Source organism: Festucalex cinctus, chromosome 17 (genome assembly GCF_051991245.1).
Source record: "Festucalex cinctus isolate MCC-2025b chromosome 17, RoL_Fcin_1.0, whole genome shotgun sequence".
In the NCBI taxonomy this organism is placed as follows: Eukaryota; Metazoa; Chordata; class Actinopteri; order Syngnathiformes; family Syngnathidae; genus Festucalex; species Festucalex cinctus.
Window position 1 is genome coordinate 283,383 of NC_135427.1, and position 20,797 is coordinate 304,179.

General features: G+C 39.6%; 1 protein-coding gene across 3 annotated transcripts in view; it reads left to right on the forward strand.

Annotated features, from left to right (window-relative positions):
• Positions 1-20,797, forward strand: part of ankfn1b (ankyrin repeat and fibronectin type III domain containing 1b) — a 154,950-nt gene that overhangs the window by 6,704 nt on the left and 127,449 nt on the right. The window contains exon 1 of one of the 3 annotated variants that reach the window (XM_077503508.1): positions 13,027-13,572. The exons of the other annotated variants lie outside the window; for them this stretch is intronic. Within the exon in view, the coding sequence (XP_077359634.1) occupies positions 13,454-13,572 (119 nt within the window). The 5' untranslated portion in view covers positions 13,027-13,453. Of the gene's footprint in view, positions 1-13,026; positions 13,573-20,797 lie in introns of those variants that run through there. 3 annotated transcript variants of the gene reach the window in all.

Sequence of the window (20,797 nt, forward strand, 5' to 3'; positions counted from 1 at the left end):
GTAAGTCCACAGTTGCATTGCATTCAATAAATAATAGTGATTTGTTGAGAACTACACAATCGAATGTTATAAGCACCTTTCAATAGCTGATTTTTCTTTGTACTTGTGAATTCTAGGCCAAAAATCTATTTATTGGGGTCAAGTGTCTCTTTTGAACTGATGTAACCATCATCTGGTTTCAACTGGAAAAACACTATGTGATATCAGGAGCTATGTGATGTCAAGAATCTTTAATCCCTTTACTCGGTCAACAGCCAATCAGATAATTCCATGTCAGTCCCGTTACCCACATGTCTAGCCACAGCCAATCCGATCAATTCACTGTCTATTTAAGCCAAACCGAGAAATGTGTGTGTTTGTCGGATTATTACCTCGGTTCCTTTGTGCATCTCCACAGCCCAAGGCCGTCTCGTGATTCTCGATGCCTTCTCATTGTTTCTCGTCTAGTCAAGCTTGTACTACGCCTCTCGATGTTACGTGAATAAAGAGTTAAATCTTATTTGTGTCTGCGCTTTTGGGATCCATTTACAACTTTGGGTACTTTGCTTCACATATACATGAGATACTGTATCCTCTTCCTTATACGAGTCAGTGTACTGTATGATCTCCTTCCTGCTCCGTCCCGAACACATTTGTGCAGAAACAGCACTACCATTGTTAGATGTGGCGTGTTTACATCCTCTGTAAGTGTTGGATTTCTCTGTGTGCAGTCAAGTACGTCGCTGGGAATGGCACTCTTCGTCCACTTCATGTTGAAGAATGCCAAACTGTCTGACAAGACCTGCATGCCCTTGCCATGTTATATTAACTCATTAGCTCCCAAAAACGTATAAATACGTCATATTTTAAATGTTTTAAGTGTCCCAAAGACGTATTTATGCGTTTTATTTTTTATTTTATTTTTTATGCCAGAGCATAGAGAAGGCTTTTATGCAGTCTCTCTACTGCAGAAAATGGTTGAGTGGCAGCAGAGTATAAGAGATCAACCAGGCCATGTTAAAACTCCCACAGTTTTCCCACAGTTCTAAGCAGAATTGTGAAAAACGATGAAACTTAGCCATTTTCTTTTGCTAATTGCTGCACAGTGGAAACGGATAGGAATATACTTTTTTTTTCCCTGATAATAGAAGAGACTCTAATCTCTCTTTTGGTATGTTCCATATTTTTATAGCTATAGAACATAATATTTCACGGGCCTTGAAAAATCAATCAAAATCCAGGAAAACACTTAGGTGAAAATGGTTGGGAGTGAATGAGTTAATGATTATTCACTCTGGTGTGGTACTGCTTGAGGGGGGGAAAAAAAAAAAATCTTCCCTGTCAGTGCTCCCAGGACCCAAAAAGTTGTAGAAGTCCAAACTGTGAATGACGCCTCCGTCCTCACTCCTCAAGCACTTCCTCCACTTCAACCCATTCATTTAATGTATTTGCGATCCATCCGCCCCCCCCAATAATTATATCTCATACTGACTTGACACATCTTCTCATTATGTCAGCACTCCCCGAGACTCGCTTTCCCTCAACGGTGACGTCACGCCTCCAACCTGTGGCCGCATTGGGCCAAACAATCAAGTGACAGCAAGGTTCTTGACTTGCGCAATCTCTGATTCATCGGTGAGTCATCACAATAGGAGAAAGGAAGGGTGGGGGGGTGGCTGGCTATAAATGCCCCCTCGTGTGTGTGCATTCACATACACGCAGGCTTATACACGCAGGGAAGGAGCGTACTTACCTTCCACTGTATTGAGAGATTTTATTTTAAGGTATGAGTCACTGTGTGTGGTGCATTCTCACTTTATCTAGATAGTTTTAATGAGGAAACGCAATTTGAATAATAATTAATAGTGATGGTTTCCAATCCTAACGATTATTTGATCATTCAAATTGTCTGTTAAAGGGGCAGCAACAAGAAAAATTGACTTTTTGGAGCTTTTAGCCATGTTAAAATGCTAATTCTTCACCAAACACATGATCAATGAGAAATTCTTCTGCTCTCCAAGCACTAGCCCCTCCCAACTTGAGAAAATGAGCGGATGCTCACTTTATGATGTCATAAGGTGCGGACCCACCCCCGCACCGACTCTCTGCGGACTAAACGCACGTCCGCTTTCTCTGAGACCTCCAAGCATTTATCTGACCAAATGAATTAAAAGCAATCAATTATCCTTCATATTTGCAATGACAATTGGCTGTCTTTAAAATTCCACGGTCCTGGCTGATACTTGTGTAAACTACAAGTAAAACGTTTGCCCTGTTGAACCTAACTGAACGAATAGCATGGTGATTATTGTGCTCGCTCTGTAAGCAGCAAGTCCCCGGTTCAAAACCAACCCAGGTTTATTTTTATATTTTTCCTCTTCTTTCCTCTCTTCTTCTCTCTCCTTCCCTCCCCTTCCATGATTCCTTGCGGCAAGGAGCCGTTTTGTTCCAAATGTTTATTGAAGAATTTGGCTTGTGTCAAGTTGCATGGTTGTACTCACTACTTAGAGGAATGCTCAATGGCAGATCTCCAACAGTAGACTGCGGCTCGCGGGGGGCACGGCAATCACACGGGGAGAGGCGGGGTTTTACTGAACCGGGCGTTTAACTTCCGCGTTACACAAATAACCAGCAAAACATCTAGTATTTCATTAAAAAAAATGACATCGCCATGGTGTCAAACGTAAGATTTCATCATTATATGCCTATGGTTAACTTTTGGAAGGGCTTAAAATACCGTGATGTAATAATCCCTTTAATTGGAAGAGGTAATTCACATACTCAAAGTTGCTGTGTGGAGTTTGAGCTAATTTGGCAGCAAAAGTCCACTAGAGGGAGACACAGCCATTCATTTCAAACCTTTAGTGAAAGATTGAGTTTGTGGAGGAGAATGAGTTTTGCAAATAATACAATTTAACAACAGTCAGACTGTGTTGTGTCAAATCACACTTTTGTGTTTATCATAACCTGAAAACATATATTCATTGTCCAAGGCTGTCCTCACAATAACAACTAGATTCATACTTAAAGGCCTCATGTTCTATTTGTGTTCAACAATAGCAGAGTAACTTAAATACTGATCTGTTTAGATTGTAGACTTGTATCCTATTACTCGCTGTTGTCTGTGTTTTCCTCACAAAACCACCGTAACGCTAATTGTACCTCCCCCGCTCCACTGACGTCCTCTCCCTCCCACGCACTCAATTGATGGAAGCCCACCACTGCTTCTGTTTTTGCAAATGTCCAATGTCCAGCTGACCGCCGTCTATTGCCCATTATGTGGCTGATTGCTTCAACGACAACGTTGACGTTTTGTTCCTTCCCAATTAGGCCTCATTGCCGGGCAGATTGTTTTTGGTCAGAAGGTTGGACTGAAAACTACAGTATGGGGCCCCAGATGTGGCATCATGCATCCAAAATTTTGATTTGCGTCCCCAAATAGTCACTTAAAATGCTCTCTCATGAATGTTTTTTGTTGTTGTTGTTGTTGTTGTACAACTGAAACTCTAACACATGCTACTGATTTTTTTTTTCCCCTCTTACATATATATGTTACTCTGATGCTTTTAGGTAGAATATATATGTTGAGTTTAGCCATTACAGCATTAATGGTTTAATATGTCAGGTTCAAAAGACTGCCTAGATTAAAGTTTTATTGAAAAAATGCATTTATGTTAAGTAGAGGTATCAAAATAAAGCTATTTAATCGATTATTAAATTAATCTACAATATTTTTATAATCGAGTAATGGTTTAAAGTCATTGTTTAACTTAAAATTGTCCAAAATCTCTCATTTCACTCTCTCAATAGAAATTACTCTCTGATTTATCATTCGTGAAAGACAGATTATCTTTTGTGTTTCATCAAAAGAAGACATTTGCAAACATCTGCTTTTATTTTTGGAAAACGATGACCAAACCAGTAGCGGAATCAGTTTCAGAAAGGTTTGGAGAGTACGTCAATCTCTCTTGCGTAATATTGCTTAGTTGTGTTTTTGTTTTTTGTTTTTTTGAATCACTAAAAAAATACTAAATGAACAACAATCGTTGGTTAATAAACATCAGTTAGGGGAAAATGTTATTTTTTTTCTTAATGAAGAAAAAAAACTCGGATTGTTTGATTATTCAATTCATCAATAGAATAATTGATCCTAAAAATATTAAATAGTGTTCAGTGAAATCGAGACTCTTTAAATATTCTTTTAATAAAAAAGTCAGAGAAATCCAGAAAAGACTACGTAATTTTTAAAAATTAAGTAATTAAGTCAAATAGGCTGCCTTTACATAAAAAACACAAAAAACACATTTCCATAAAACTGTTAAAAATGCATTTTCAATTATAAATGGCAAAACCATGGTGTGTGACTAACTATTAACTATAACTTGTAATCTTAGTTATCGTATTTTCCGCACTATAAGGCGCACCCCATTATAAGGCGCACCTTCAATGAATGACATATTTTAAAACTTGTTTTCATATATAAGGCGCTACAGTAGAGGCTGGGGTTACGTATGCATCCATTAGATGGTGCTGCGCTAAAGGGAATGTCAACAAAACAGTCAGATAGGTCAGTCAAACTTTATTAATAGATTCCAAACCAGCTTTATGACAACTCCATTCACTCCCAAAATGAATAAACAGCTGTTTTATTATTTTCTCTGAGGTAAAGTATTAGTATTAGCTAGCGATCCAAGATGGCGGGATGTTCTGCGCATGCGCGTCATCGATCGTGCAGGGTCACCGATAGCGTCTTGACAGCGAGACATGTTGTGGCTCAATATTGATCCATATATAAGGCACACTGGATTATAAGGCGCATGGTCAGCTTTTGAAAAAATTGAAGGCTTTTAGGTGCGCCTTATAGTTGTGAAATACGGTAATTTTAAAAATCAAGTAATCAGAAAACTAGATGACCTTTTTCAAGGTAACTGTGGCAACACTGAGTATACTGAAATACTATCATGATATAAATGTGTTCACACATCGTACAAACATGATCTCCTGTGATTTACCAAAATATGCTTGAGAGGATCTCACGCATGTGCCTGCGAGAGTTTCAGTTGTACGTGTGAGAGGTAATCTCTGACATCCCCTCATATCAATTAGCGTCGCCCTCAACCGTTCGTCCGTTTGGTCGCACTCGCCTGACCCCTTCCACTAAATCGCACGCAGCAGCCTCGCGCTCGGCGAGAATGAATTGCGATGCGCACAACATAAACATGCGTCTCGAGGGCTGAGCTGCGATACAAATCAAACAAATGCGAGGGGGGGGGGGGGGAGGAAGCCCGCTTGTCTGCCGTCAGCGCCAATAAAGCAAACAAATACCGAACCTGCATCCCGACAAGTGCGCTTCACTCCCAGACTGCTGCTCCATTATGAATGAGCTTGTGTTTGCAGTTTGATCACAATCTGCCCGGGGCAGGAATGGAAGCAGCCGTTGGCTAAACGCAGCCGGCGCGTTGTTATTACCTCCCATAAGCGGCGACAACAACAAAATCTGTCAATGTGACATGAGCGCTGCTCGGCACGCCTAGATTTCCCAAATGGTTCGGTATTGACGTCGGTCATGGTTTTCCCTCCAATGCATCGCGTGGAGGGAGCGGCCGAGCGTTCTGCGGCGTCAGCAGGCAGACGGGCGTTCGGAAGCCTCGCTGGTACGTCGCTACGAAGTACTTGTAGGACAAACAGAGTTGTAACCAAAGGATCTGCTTATTTTTATTTATTTTTTTAAATGTTTAACTCATTCACTCCCAGCCATTTTCACAGAAATGATCCCGTTCGCTCCCGGCTGTTTTACTGGATTTTGACTGATTTTGAAAGGCCCACAGAATATTGTGTTCTATTGCTATAAAAATACCGAAACTATCAAAAGAAAGATTAAAGTCTCTTCTTTTATCAGGAAAAAAAAAGTACGTTTCTATCTGTTTCCGTTTTGCAGAAATTAGCATTAAAGAGAGCTAAGTTTCATCAGTTTTCACAAATCTATTTAAATTTGTAAGTAATTGAGCTTTTTTCCAACATGTCCCTGGTTGATCTCCTTTGCTCTGCTGCCACCTGCTTGCCGTTTGTGTAATAACTACCATTTCTGCAACCGTTCTTTGCAGTTGAGAGGCTGCATCAAAGCCTCCTGTATGCTCTAGCATAAAAACAAAAAAAACACGTATAAATACGTCTTTGGGACACTTAGAACATTAAAAAAACGTATTTATACGTTATTGGGAGCAAATGAGTTAAACATTTCCTATTTACTTGTTTTATGTCTATAAAAGGCCTAGTTCTTTCAAATATTAACACTCATATCTCATTTCACGCTCATCTCATTTAGATTATCTCTCTCATTTCTTATCTAGCTCTCATATCTCCTCTAACTCAGATTTCTCATCTATCCCTATCTATCTCCGTCTCATCTTTCTCATCTCATACTGTATCTCTCTCACCTATTTCTAACTTCTATCTCATTTTATCTATCTCATATCTCATATATCATTCGTATTAGCTATCTCATATCTCGTCTATCTATCTTATATATCTCTGTTTCACGTTTTATGATATTTCATGTCTCATCTTTCTCTCGTTATCGTCATGTCTTCTCTATCATCTCATCTCGTACTGTATTGCTCTCATCTATTTCCCCTAACTTCTCATATCTAATGGGTATCTATCTCGTATCTCATTTATCTTTCATATTATATGTCTCATATCTCATCTATTTTTTTGTCTTCTCTTATAGCTCATCTATCTTTTCTTATCTATTTCATATCTCATCTATCCCTCATCTTATCTCTCATATCTCATCTATCTTATATCTCTCTGTTTCACCTTTTCTCATATCTATCTCATGTCTCATCTATCTCCCTTAACTTCTCATATCGTATATATCTAAAATCTCATCTAGCTTTCCTCTTATCTATCTCATCTCTGTCATCTATTTTTCATCTTATCTCATTTATCTCCTATCATCTATCTTGCATCTTATCTATCTCATATCTCTTGTCTATTCCATATCATCTGTTTTTCATCTTATCTCATTTATCTCATATATCATCTATCTTTCATCTGATCTATCTCATATCTCATCTATCCTTCATCTTATCTATTGCATATCTCAACCATCTTTCAGCATATCTACCTCATATCCATCCATCCATCCATTTTCTTGACCGCTTATTCCTCATAAGGGTCGCGGGGGGTGCTGGCGCCTATCACAGCTGGCTCTGGGTAGTAGGCAGGGGACACCCTTCCACTGGTTGCCAGCCAATCGCAGGGCAAGTTACCTCATATCTCTCTTATCTATTCCATATTTAACTCATTCACTGCCATTGACGGAAAAATACGTCAAATGATACATTTTTTTGCTGGGCTGGCAGTGAATGTGTTAATTTATCTTTCATCTTATCTCATATCATCTATCGTTCTTATCTAACTCATATCTCATCTCCTATTTATCTCACATCTCACCTACATTATCGCTCTCGCTATAGCTAAACGAGACTTCCCTGGCCTTAGTCTTTTCTGGTGATTCATGTACAGGTAAATGTAGCTATATAATCAATGTAAATCTGCATTGACGTCCTTCAGCATTCTGAGGGTTTGGTTAGAATGACATTGTGTAAGTGTATCTTATAATGTAAATGGTCGTATCGAAGAAGTCTCACCAGGGAGAGCTGGTGCACATTGTCGCAGTAATTACAGGAGGAGGCTTTTTTTTTTTTTTTTTTTTCTTAAACTGACTTTCTCCTCGGGTGGCCTTGTTTGTCTCCGAAATAAGGCGTTTAGTGGAATGGTGTCGGGAGACGGATTGGCAGGATTTATTGTACGGTTTGTGCAGTTGTATTGTTGTGCGGTAAATAAATGCTGGTCATTATTTGTATTCACCCAAATTGATATTGCCGTCACATTGTTGCATGTTTATCTAAGTGCCGCATATGAGCCACACATTTAGCAGTTGCGCACAAATTGTGTTCATCTAAATATGGGCGAGCTCTGCTGACATTAATCAAGTCAAATCACTCCTACTGTCAATCTCGTATTTAATGTTTTTATTTGTTTTCATGATGTCGTCTCCAGCCAAGTATTGGGCTTCCAACATGATGTAGATGATGCCAAAGTGCATTTGTCTTTTCATCCTGCATGAAAATAGTACTAGAAATATAGCAGTGCATGATTAATTCATCAGCCCAAACCATTTTAGAGCCAAATGCAGTCGAGACAAAAAAAAAAAAAGAGGAACAATTGTGAATGGTTGCAATGGCTCAGAGGACGTTGCTACTATATTATTCTGTCTGTCCTTCATGCTTTTTCCTAACGGTGATAAATATCTCAGTTTCTCAAGCCATTACAGAGCAGCAATCTCATTCATTAAAATAGCTAGCTAGCTAGCTAGCTTTAATAGATGCCCTTCATCAAATACTGTTATGCACTTAAATGCTTCTCCCCAAAACAAACAAAGGCCTCGTCTGCAATTGCCACCTGTAGATGACCACTTTTGGTGCAGTTGAGCCCTTTGTTTTCTTTTTGATTTTGTATTTATTCAGCACTGGAACTAGGGATGCACGATAATCGGCAATTATCGACCAATTTGACGTCAAACAGATAAACCATATAATAAAGAAATTTGCCAAAAATGATCGGCAATTATCGACCAATTTGATTTCATACAGATAAACCAGATAATAAACTAATTCACCCAAAATTATTAACCAATTTGACATTGTACAGATAAACCAGATAATAAAGAAATTTGCCAAAAATGATCGGCAATTATCGATCAATTTGATTTCATACAGATAAACCAGATAATAAATTAATTCACCAAAAATTATCAACCAATTTGACGTCATACAGATAAACCAGATAATAAATAAATCCGCTGAAAATTATCGGCAATTATCGACCAATTTGAAATTGACAATTTTACACAGTGTTTCAATGTATTTGTACACGTTTGACTTATCGTATATTTGTATACTTAAGTATATTTGTATTCAAGTTCAATTTGCAAACGATTATCGGCTTACTTTATCGGTTATCGACATCGGTACGTCTAAATTATTGCTTTATCGGTATCGGTTGAAAATAGCATTATCGTGCATCCCTAACTAGGGATGTAACGATATCCAAACATCACGATACGATATTATCACGATGCGAAGGTCACGATACGATAATTATCACGATATTGTGGGGCCGTTGGCGATATTTAAAAAAGATCACAATATTGTAAAAAAGAGAGCTAATGCAAGCACACATTGATCGCTTTACAAGCAAATTAGGTTCCCCTTCATCTGACAATTAGCATAGATTTTAAACATAGGAGGCCAAAACATCCCTAATGAGAATTAAATTGCACTAATAAACTAGCCACTAGAGGGTGCTACAACTGCACAAATGGAAATCAACCTGACTTTTTTAACAGATGTGTTCCATTTAAATATTGTGAACATGACGACGACGATATTGTGGCAGTTTTAATATTGCGATATCACGATATTGCCCTTATCGTGACATCCCTATCCCTAACTGTAACATTATGTCCAGTTTAAACATTACATTCAGTGATTTTCTTTCGAATCACTGCAGCACAATAATCGGACTTAATCTTCCTCTTAATAATCTCGTTTTGAAGTCCCTCCCGCCCGTCTTTTTCTTCACGCCCCTTCCGCCAGGGAGATGCACTGGGAATATTGCTCCGCGTGGCGCGCGCTATAATCAGGCTGCAGTACCTGTGAGATGGATGGCCAGCTGGGGGTGGGCTGGAGCAAATCATGTCAAGAGAAGCAGGTAATAAATGTGCACAGGGAGAAGATGATCGATAAGATGAACTTCTGCAGAAACCTTCAATAGGGCTTGTTGTTGTTGTTTTTTTCCCACCCTCCCCCTGTGGGACGACACCTCAGTTTAATAACGTGGACTTGCAAAGAAAAGCATCTGGATCGGGGTGGGCAACCGTTTTTGCTCAAGGGCATTTTTACAATGTCATTCATTGTTGACGTTAAATTATCACCCCACCTAAAAAAAAAAAGGACGATGAAGCGAAGCTAATTACTTCTTTAGAAAGATGCGCGATGCTTACTTACATTTGACACTTTCCTTGTACTTTATTTGGATTGAAGCGTGTTAGATTAGATCATTTGGAAGCTGCCCTGCTGCTGTAGGAAAGAAAATTGGAGAGGGAGCGCGACAAGGTGAGTCGAGGTGAGGGGAAAAATGAGGCACAACAATAGCAGGGATGGAATAATAACATTGTGAAGGACAACAATGAGACTTGTCTCCGACAGAAAGTGAAGCAGGGACACCAATTAGCTGGTCATTAGGAGCCAAACCTCACCACTGCTCCCTTCTCGAACATATTATATAGCATATGATTGGTGACATAGCCTGCACATACCGATTGCAATAGACACACATGTAGACAAACCATATTTACATCTTTTTAGATGCTTTTCCAAAGGTCTTAGATCAGGGGTGTCCAAACTTTTTCATTTGAGGGCCACATACAGAAAATCAGAAGCACGCAACGGCCACATCGTGTTATGAAGAGAAATTGTCTTTTGTCCTGAAAATTGTACAAATAATTTATTTGTGCTTTTGCATATTTAGAAAAATGCGACAGTATATAAACCAATTTATTTGTAATATGGCAGTAGGGTTATTATAGTTTTGGAATTTTTCATTTTAGTTAGTTTTTATTAGTTTTCAGGGTGGTTCTGTTAGTTTTTGTATTATTTTAGTTCTTTAATAAATGCTTAGTTTTAGTTTAGTTAGTTTCAGTATTAGTTTTAGTTTTTTTTTTTTAATGTGTATTACTTGTGCGCAATATTTAAAAAACACCATGGGCGTGACCTCATTATTCCGGTTGATATCAAAATAAATCTACTAAAAATCACATTTAGGCTCATGCATTAAAATAATTACCAAAGACTAAAACGAAGGACGTTTTTGCCATAATTATAGTTAAGTTTTATTTTAGCTAGTTTTATAAACATAAAATGTAGTTTCAATTAGTTTTCTTTTTTTAAAAAGCATCTTTTTTATTTTATTTCGTTAACGAAATTGTTTTTTGAATTTTAGTTTTTTCGTTCCTTTTAGTTAACTAAAATAACCTTTAATAGCACCTTTGTTTTTCGACACCTTCCCTTCTTACTTTAACCATCTCCAAACATTTTTGTTTTGTTTATTTTATTTGAACTGAGTCAAATGCCATTTTTAGCATATGTCGCGGGCCACTAAAAAATGGATGGCGGGCCGCAAATGGCTCCCGAGCCGTAGTTTGTACACCGCTGTCTTAGAGCCATGAATGATCTCATAAAATAAAAAAAAATAAAAAATGCATTCAAGGTTAACTAATTCACTCCCAGCCATTTTCAGTGAAGCAACAACTCTTCGCTTGCTGTTTTACTGGATTTTTGACTGATTTAGCAAGGCCCACAGAATATTGTGTTCCATTGCTATAAAAACATGGAACCTACCAAAAGAGAGATTAGTCTTTCATCAGGAAAAAAAAAGAAGTATATTTCTATCTGTTTCCGTTTTGTAGCAATCACCATTAGAATGTAGCTAAGGTTCATAATTATACACAAATCTGTTTAAAACTATGGGAAAATCAGCTCGTTTTAACATGGCCCTGGTTGATCTCTTATACTCTGCTGCCACCTGCTGGCCATTTTGTTCTCTGCAGTAGAGACGCTGCATCAAAACCTTCTTTATTCTCTAGGATAAAAACAAAAACATAAAAACCTATAAATATTTGGGACATGTAGACCATTTAAAATAGAACACATTTATACGTTTTTGGGAGCAAATGCGTGAACAACTTCCTTTTGCACTTAAAATGCATTACAGCCATCTAATTTCAACACAACAGGCCTACTCAAATATCTCTAACTAGGGGTGTTAAAAAAAATCGATTCGGCAATATATCGCGATACTACATCGCGCAATTCTTGAATCGATTCAATAGGCGGCTGAATCGATTTTTTTTTTTTTTTTAAAGAGCTCAGAATTGTTCATTCGGTAGTCTTACCGATTCAACGTCAAAGCCTTAATATTTTATTTTAATGCTGTTCAAACATGAAACAGATTACAACCTCTATAAGACTGAAATTTCAGATAAATAAATAATACATTTTCATATAAATCTTACACTCTACAAGCTTACTGATTAGTATTTTCTAAATTTGAATGAAAAAAAATCGCAACAATCGACTTATAAATTCGTATCGGGATTAATCGGTATCGAATCGAATCGTGATACGAATCGAATCGTCAGGTTCTAGGCAATTCACACCCCTATCTCTAACCTATTTTCACTTCGGATGTTGAATCTTGAGGCGACATAATGCTGCACTGTGCCCGCAGTGTGAAGGAGGCGGAGCTATTTTCAACACTTTAAATTGGTAATATTGAGTAAAAAAAACTGCTTATGCACCTCTGCTTATAACTGCATCAAACGTGCACCCAAATGACTTCACCAAATTCTTGCGTTCTTTATTTGAAGTGTTTTCCAGGCCTTTACTGCAGTCTCTTTCAGTTCTTGTTTTTGGAGGTTATCGTCCGTATACAACAAAAACGAAGGAATTGACTTTGCTGTTCTAATACTTTTGGAGGGGACTGTATTTTCTTCGGCTATTTTTAAATTATTATATTAACCTCAATAAAACAGGTCACGACTTTGCTAGGTTATGAAAATGACGCGACAACAGTTGCAGTCCACTTCTTTGAACAGATGTGTTTTTTTTTGGGAAGCGCCGCGGTCACGCGTTTGGTTGCTCGTGAAGAGGAACAAGCAAGACTGCACAACGGGTCGGGAGGTTGGGTTTTTGCGGGGGAGCGTTACCGAGGAGCAGGTTCACCTCAGGCGTTGTGCAAAAAATCTCTGCGCACGGAGCGTCGCGCGAGACGGCGCTAAGGCGCCGCCGATTGGTCGAGGCTGCGCGCGTGCTCGTCAAGAGTGCGGTGTGAAAGAATCTGGGCATGAGAGACAAGAAAAAAAACAAGGGGGGGAGAAGAGGGCGGGGAGGGTGAGATGGGGCTTGCGTACAAGCATCACAGCAGCTCTGCCTTATTCCGCCACACAAGAGGACCACTGCTGATCCATCACCTCCCTCCTGTCTTCCTCCGTCTGGATTCTTCTCCTCCTCAGGGGGGCACTACTCCTGCCATGTCGATCGGTAGACACTTACAAACGTTACTATTTTTAGAGACTGGCTGTGTGCGCAGTGGCGAATGAGAGAGAGGGAGAGGCAAAGCGGAGGTTTGGTCTTTTTTTTTTTTTTTTCGTGTTTCTATACATTGAGTGTTTTTCATAAGAGGTCGATGGCGCAAGGGGGAGACTCAAACTCGCCGAGCCGTGCCACAGCATCCGGGTCCGAGTGAGTCCAGACAGCCGGTCCACAGGTTGGTGAAGGAAGCTTTGCGGAACGGGACCAGAAAGCTACCCCAACATTGGGCGAGAGGAAGCCGCGGAAAGGAAAGCATGGCCACTTTCGGGAAACTCACAGAATACTTTAATCGGCGCAAGTCTCGGGAGGAGCTGCGGGTCGGCAGGAGCTCGCGGCGCAGTGGCAGCTACTGCTGTACGGTGGCAGAGGCCAGGTAACCTGTCAAATGTCAACCTGCATGCGTTTAATACTCCATCCATTTTTTTATAGTGCTTCTCAGCTTAATGGTGAGCTTGTGGCCAGTTTTTGGGGAAAGAGGCGGGGTCAACCTTGGACTGGTCGCCAGTTAGTCTTCGGAGAACCTAGCATGCATGTATGAATGTGAGTCGAACCCTGAACCTCAGAACTGTGAGTAGGGGTGTGCTCAAAAAATCGATACGGCAATATATCGTTGCGGGCCTCATCACAATACACGTATCAATACGCAGGCGTCAGAATCGATATTGCTCGTTAACTTTAAATCGGCAGCTCACGTTTGCCTTTGCGGCTTGCATTGTACCTAAAAAATCAAAACCAGCAGCGTCTTTGAAGTTAATTGCCTTCAATTAATGCAAAAATAGCTCACCGGTGATTGGACACTGTGTCTTGCTAAGAAAAATTAAAGCAGAGGAAGAATGTCAACATGTATTTATTGATAAACTTAACTCTTTAAATCCCACACATTTTCTGACAAGATAACCCCAGAATCCCACCAGGTTTCGCACATTTTCACCCATTTTCAAGGCCTTTAGCGACCTCCGGTTAGCCGTTAGCACTCGTCTTTTCTACCCCACCCACCGGCCCCCACCAGTCCACAACACTCCGCTTTTCTCCTTTGCTAGGAAATCATATCCTTCTCATGTAAAGAGACCATCACTGACATCAAGAGGGCACAGTTCGTCATTACAGTGCTTCACGGCCTCACTACTCAGTGGGGTAGGTTGCCCCAGAGTCTCATCCAGTCCTTAATAATAATAAAAAAAAAAAAAAATAGTTGACGTGTCTTCTCGTCTGCGGGTGACAACTTCCGGGTGTCACGTGACGAAACTTCCCGTCTGCGGGTTGTAAAGAGTTAACATGGCACGTGTCTCAGTATTCCTATTTTCCTATATTTTGTTATAAAAAACGATAAAATGTGTCTTATTTGGGATACATATGTATCGCGATACGTATCGTATCGTGGCCCCTGTATCGTGATACGTATCGTATCGTGAGGTTGGCGGCAATACCCAGTCCTAACTGTGAGGCATGCTAACTGCTAGTCCTACCATGCTGTCTCATGATTTCTATTTACTTCAGCCTCTATTGGAATATTGAAGGGAAAAAAACAAATACGCAATACGATTCTATGACGATACATTTTAAAGTGAAATGTTTCGGTTTGATTTGTGCACTGATCTTTTAAATCAAAGCAATATTTTTCCATTCAAACTGTTGTTATTCCTGGAAATGGCACATTTACAGTACATGTAAAATGTCAAGGGTGAGAAGTTCGGTCATCCGGGAGGGATGAGTGTTGAGAGGAGCCAGCCGAGGTGGCTCGGGCATCTGGTTCGGATGCCTCCTGGACGCCTCCCTGGAGAGGTGTTCCGGGCATGTCCCACCGGCGGGAGGCCCCGGGGACGACCCAGGACACGCTGGAGAGACTGTCTCTCGGCCGGCCTGGGAACGCCTTGGGATCCCGCCGGAGGAGCTGGTTGAAGTGGCTGGGGGAGAGTGAGGTCTGGGTTTCCCTCCTAAAGCTGCTTCCCTCGCGACCCGACCTCGGATAAGCGGAATAAGATGGATGGATGGATGGTAAAATGTCAAACAAAACTCTAATTGAATCGTTTTTCACCAGAAATATCGAAAACCGTATCGAATCGTCTCAAATCGAGATACACTACTCCTTGTTAAGACATTTTATTGTATTTTTATTTTTTTTTTTAACCTTTTATGGTATACAAGTAGTATCGCAAAACCACCATCGATTGCGGTTTTTGGGTCTACAATTCGATTCAGAATTGATTTTCGATTCAAAATTATTTGATTGACAAATAATTTCTGCTTCAATTTACACGTATGCAAAAAATTGTCATGATCTACTCCAGTCTGCTTTGCAAGACAAAATGACAAATAGAGACATTGAAGTGTCGTCTTTTTTTTTTTTTTTTTAAACATGTATTAATTTTGTATTGGAAGTGCCTTTTTTCCACAAAAACAGCATGTGGGCTACAACTGCCTTTCCCCCCTCTTCTTCATTTTTAATTTAAATAAAATCGATTTTTGGATATTAAATATCGATTCTGAATCTTAATAAATGAGAATCTCGATTCTTTTATTAATCGATATTTTGGCACACCCCTACTTTACAATATCTTTTACGGTACCGAACCGATTTATCATATATATCATTAATATTTCAGTATCAATACACAGTGTAATTTATATATATAAAAAAAGACTGTTGCTCTGTATCATATTGTGATTTTTTGTTGTCAACATGACGTGTATTTGTTTTGCTTCATGTGTTTTCCCCTGTGAAACAAAAGAAACATAAAAGGACTTCATTTTCCGATCACATTTTGAAGAAAGTGGTCAATTATATTTTTAAATGATGTTACAACCCTGTTTCAATTCTTCATTTCCTCAGTTGTATTTGATGTATTGTTTTCTTCCTAAATTCAGAGGGTGTAGCACCAAAAAATTGACTTATGGTCATAAAATGTGCCCAAGACTGTTTTCTTTTGTGCCAATAAATTATTCATGCTCTACAATTACCATAAATGTTATTTTCTATCATTTAAATCGTGCATATATGCAGATAAAAACATACAGTAAATCAAAAACGAAAGATGAGTAATGGCCAGTCAAAGGGTGAGTAAATTATTTTGGGACACCTTGTATTAGTTATTGCATAATTCCCGTGTCATGCTATTTAGGTGGCAAGATACAGCAATGATAATATTGCAAGTCACTCTGCCACAAGGTTCTTCCAATGTATTGATTATCACGATTCTGTCATTAATTTGATCATATTCCATGACTAGTAGTGGGTTTGTCAGGTATCCAGCTGTTCTTACACATGTGTGTTCATGCATGAGAGCAAGCTTTGTGTTACGTAAGTGTGGAGGTGCACTGGATGCGTGTTGTCATCCATGCTGCTGGCTGACGGCTACTATGGATTCTTCCCACTGATGCTCAGGGGAAGGATGGATGTGTTTTTTTTAATATATTTCGATAAAAATAGAGGAGCCTTTCGGAGCACAAGACATACTGTCACACATCTTGTGGTCCCACGCGCTGACTGTATCTTCTCCTCAGCGTCGGGTTCAGCATCGGAATTTGCCGTAACTTTGGAATGCCGTCACGACTTCTTCTTGCTTCCGGTGAAATTAGTGGCAACAGGACGTTAAACGGACGATACAGTTGTTTTAAGAAAACATACCAAATGTGAACTTCTAAGTAACAACAATGGACAAGCACCGTTTTCTCTTTCTTGATTTTTAATATCCATTTTGCAGGTCAGATCTGCACAATGGTCAGAAAGAGTTTTGATATTTTATTTGGTCCAGGCTCTGTAGGAGCAAGCAGTCCCAAACCATGATGCCCCTTCATCCATACCTCGCATTTAGGCTGAGCGTAGCGTTGTATGCAACATTGGTTTCCTTTGTCTACACTAGGTGTGTCAAACGTATTTTAATTCAGGGCCCATTTTCACCCAAATTTGATCTCAAGTGGGCTGGACCAGTAAGTCAGTGGCCTAATAATCTGTACTCAACAAAAATATTGTCATGACTAGGGTCATGCAATGGTTATGTTTACTGTCATGACTAGGGTCATGCAAGGGTTACGTTTACTATCATGACTAGGGTCATGCAAGGGTTACGTTTACTGTCATGACTGGGTCATGCAAGGGTTACGTTTACAGTCATGACTAGGGTTGTGCATGGGTTACGTTTACTGTCATGACTAGGGTCATGCAAGGGTTACGTTTACTGTCATGACTAGGGTCATGCAAGGGTTACGTTTACTGTCATGACTAGGGTCATGCAAGGGTTACGTTTACTGTCATGACTGGGTCATGCAAGGGTTACGTTTACAGTCATGACTAGGGTTGTGCATGGGTTACGTTTACTGTCATGACTAGGGTCATGCAAGGGTTACGTTTACTGTCATGACTAGGGTCATGCAAGGGTTACGTTTACTGTCATGACTAGGGTCATGCAAGGGTTACGTTTACTGTCATGACTAGGGTCATGCAAGGGTTACGTTTACTGTCATGACGGGTCATGCAAGGGTTACGTTTACTGTCATGACTAGGGTCATGCAAGGGTTACGTTTACTGTCATGACTAGGGTCATGCAAGGGTTATATGTGCTTTTGCATATTTAGAAAAATGCTACAGTATATAAACCAATTTATTTGTAATATGGCAGTCGGGTTATTATAGTTTTGGAATTTTTCCATTTGAGTTTTATTTAGTTTTTTAAATTTAGTTAGTTTTAATTAGTTTTCAGGGTGGTTCTGTTAGTTTTTTTGATTAGTTTTCGTTCTTTAATAAATGCTTTGTTTCAGTTTAGTTAGTTTCAGTATTAGTTTTAGTGTTTTTTTTTTAATGTGTAATACTTGTGCGCAATATTTTTTTATTTTTGTTTTTATTTTAGTTAGTTTTGTAAACATAAAATGTAGTTTCAGTTAGTTTTCTTTTTTTAAAAAGCATCTTTGTTTTTATTTTATTTTGTTAACGAAATTGTTTTTGAATTGGAGTTTTTTCGTTAGTTTTAGTTAACTAATAAACTTTAATAGCACCTGTGTTTTTCGACACCCTCCCTTCTTACTTTGACCATCTCCAAATATTTTTGTTTTTATCTTATTTGAACGGAGTCAAATGGCATTTTTAGCATATGTCGCGGGCCACTAAAAAAATGGACGGCTGGCCGCAAATGGCCCCCCGAGCCGTAGTTTGGACACCCCTGATTTAAGTGGTCGACTTGTCGGTTATTCTAATGAAAAACCGCAGTTTGTTTTCAGTCCTCGCGGGCCACAACGGACCCCCTGATGGGTCAGTTCTGGCCCACGAGCCGTAGGTTTGACACACCTGGTCTACACAATACATTCAGGTGCTTTTTTTGAATTATTTTCTTTGCTGCTAAATCTTATGAGAAAGTTAAGAGCCTCCTATGAACAGATGCAGATTTTCCAAATATTGAATTGTCAAGTTTTCACGTGGGCGGACATCATAACAAACGCTGCATCCCTCTCATGTGTGTACTCTCTTTTGTGTCTGTCCGTCTGTCTCTCCCACTCACTGTCTCGCTCTCACACATCCCTCCGCCTCTCTCTCTTAGCCCGGCCCTCCGACGTTCGCTCCTCTTGAACTTTTATTATTCTCTTTCTGTCACCACGTCTCCGGTTCAAGGTTGTGCCGTTTTGACAGGCGTCACTGAGCAGCCGTTCGCAATCGAGGGTAGCCGGCCTCCTTGCTAATTCTGTTTGAAGTGGCGTTCTGTTGCTAATGAGAAGGCTTTTATTAGAACACCTTCAGGGTTTTAATCTGTTGAATCTTATCAACATAGTTTGATGAACAAACAAAAGAGGCGGACGGTCTCATTTCCAGCAATACGTGTGGCCTCAGCACGAATAAAAGCACTAAGTGCGCCCTGTCTGGAACACAGCCATAATAAACGGGGACAAGTTGTTCGGCGCATAATGAATCATAAGCGATGTTTAATCAAAAGGGCCGAGCGCGCACGTTCGCTCCTGCCCGTCTGCCCAAAGCAGCTTTTTAATTCTCAATTTGGAATCTGTCAAACAGGAAATGATCCATTTTGTGAAGTGCACATGACGACATGATGCTTATTTAGTAGTGATAGGCCGATATGGTTTTTTTCAAGGCCGATACCGATACCGATTATTAGTAGTCAAGGAGGCCGATAACCGATACTTCAAGCCGATATTCATTTGCAGTAAAATAAAAACAAAAACAAAACGTTTTCTTTGAAACTATATTGACAAATTTGTTTAAAAAAAATATAACAAAAAAATTGCAGAGCTTCCAGGGTCATTAGCATGTGTTAAGATAAATTTAAAAAAATAAAATAATAATAATAAAAATTAAAAAGCAAGTAAATAGATCCCTAAAGATTTCTACTGTAAATAAAGTTTTCTAAAATTTTTACATAATTTCTTGATTGATTTATTTTTTTTTTACATAAAAAGTGGAGGGAGTTCCTAATTTTTATAAAGTGGTAATTTAAATAGAGCCATAAATGAAAAGTTCCCTGAGTGACAAATGCCAGTGAATGTAGCTCATATGGGGTTTTTGTTAGGGTTCGTAAAAGGTTTCAAAAGATTTTTGCAGTGAAAATTTGTTCCAAATGACAAATAAAAACTCTTACAATTCCAGATGAAAACCTCAAATTCGCTACATTCGCAAGTATTCACTGCTCGGTGAGATAACAGCTTTATCGGCCTTCAGATTCAAAAATGCCCGATGCCGATATTTGTCAAAATACCAAATATCGGCACCGATAATCGGCCCTGCCGATAATCGGTCTATCCCTATTATTTAGTCGAGGGAGCGATTAGTCGGATAAGTCTCGCGTTTCGTGCGTCACTTACTCATGTGTTCTCACGAATATTTGGTGGACAAAAAACGGCGGTTATTACATTTTGAAGCGCGTCTATTTTTAGAGTAGCATCAATGTCAGCCTACCAGCCAACCTTGAGCTGCTCACTCCATGAAAAGGGCAAGTTTTGCCATAACACACTGCGCAAACAGAGTAACACGCTGTGTCATTTCCAGCCCGGAGTAAATAAAAATCCACTCACTTTGGCCGTGGTATGATTATTTCGGGGCTTAACTGTCTGCTTTATTCAGCACCATGGACAGTTATCGCTCCAGCTCGAGGACGTCATTGAGCCGGATTGTTCAACACGCCTCGGCACTCCAACCGAATGCCGATGATACACTCCGATACAATAGATTTGTCTGTTGAATGACTGGTTCAAAGCTTGAAAGGGAGGATTTTTTACCGGGCCGTAATTGGGCCAGTTAGATTCCGTTTCCAGGTCTTAAACTTCAACCTCTTCATGCGGAAATGTGAGCGAAAGCGCATCGGAGCTGGCGGTGAGAAAGGCGATTGAAGCAAAAGTCTTTTAAAGCCTCTTCACTGTCAGCCAAGTGCCAAGCGAGATAGAGAGAAGAAAAAACACACAAAAAAAGAAGGGCTAGAGGGCGAATGTTCAAAAGCTGATCGCTCCCTGGCATCTCCAATAGACACATCATCCTCTTCCTCCGTGCCTTTTATCACACAATGGCCTCAGTATTGCAACTGCAAAAACAGGCTTTATAAAGCAAAAGGAGGGGGGAAAAAAACGCAATGAAATAAGGAATATTCAGTGCTGCCTTGAGCTAA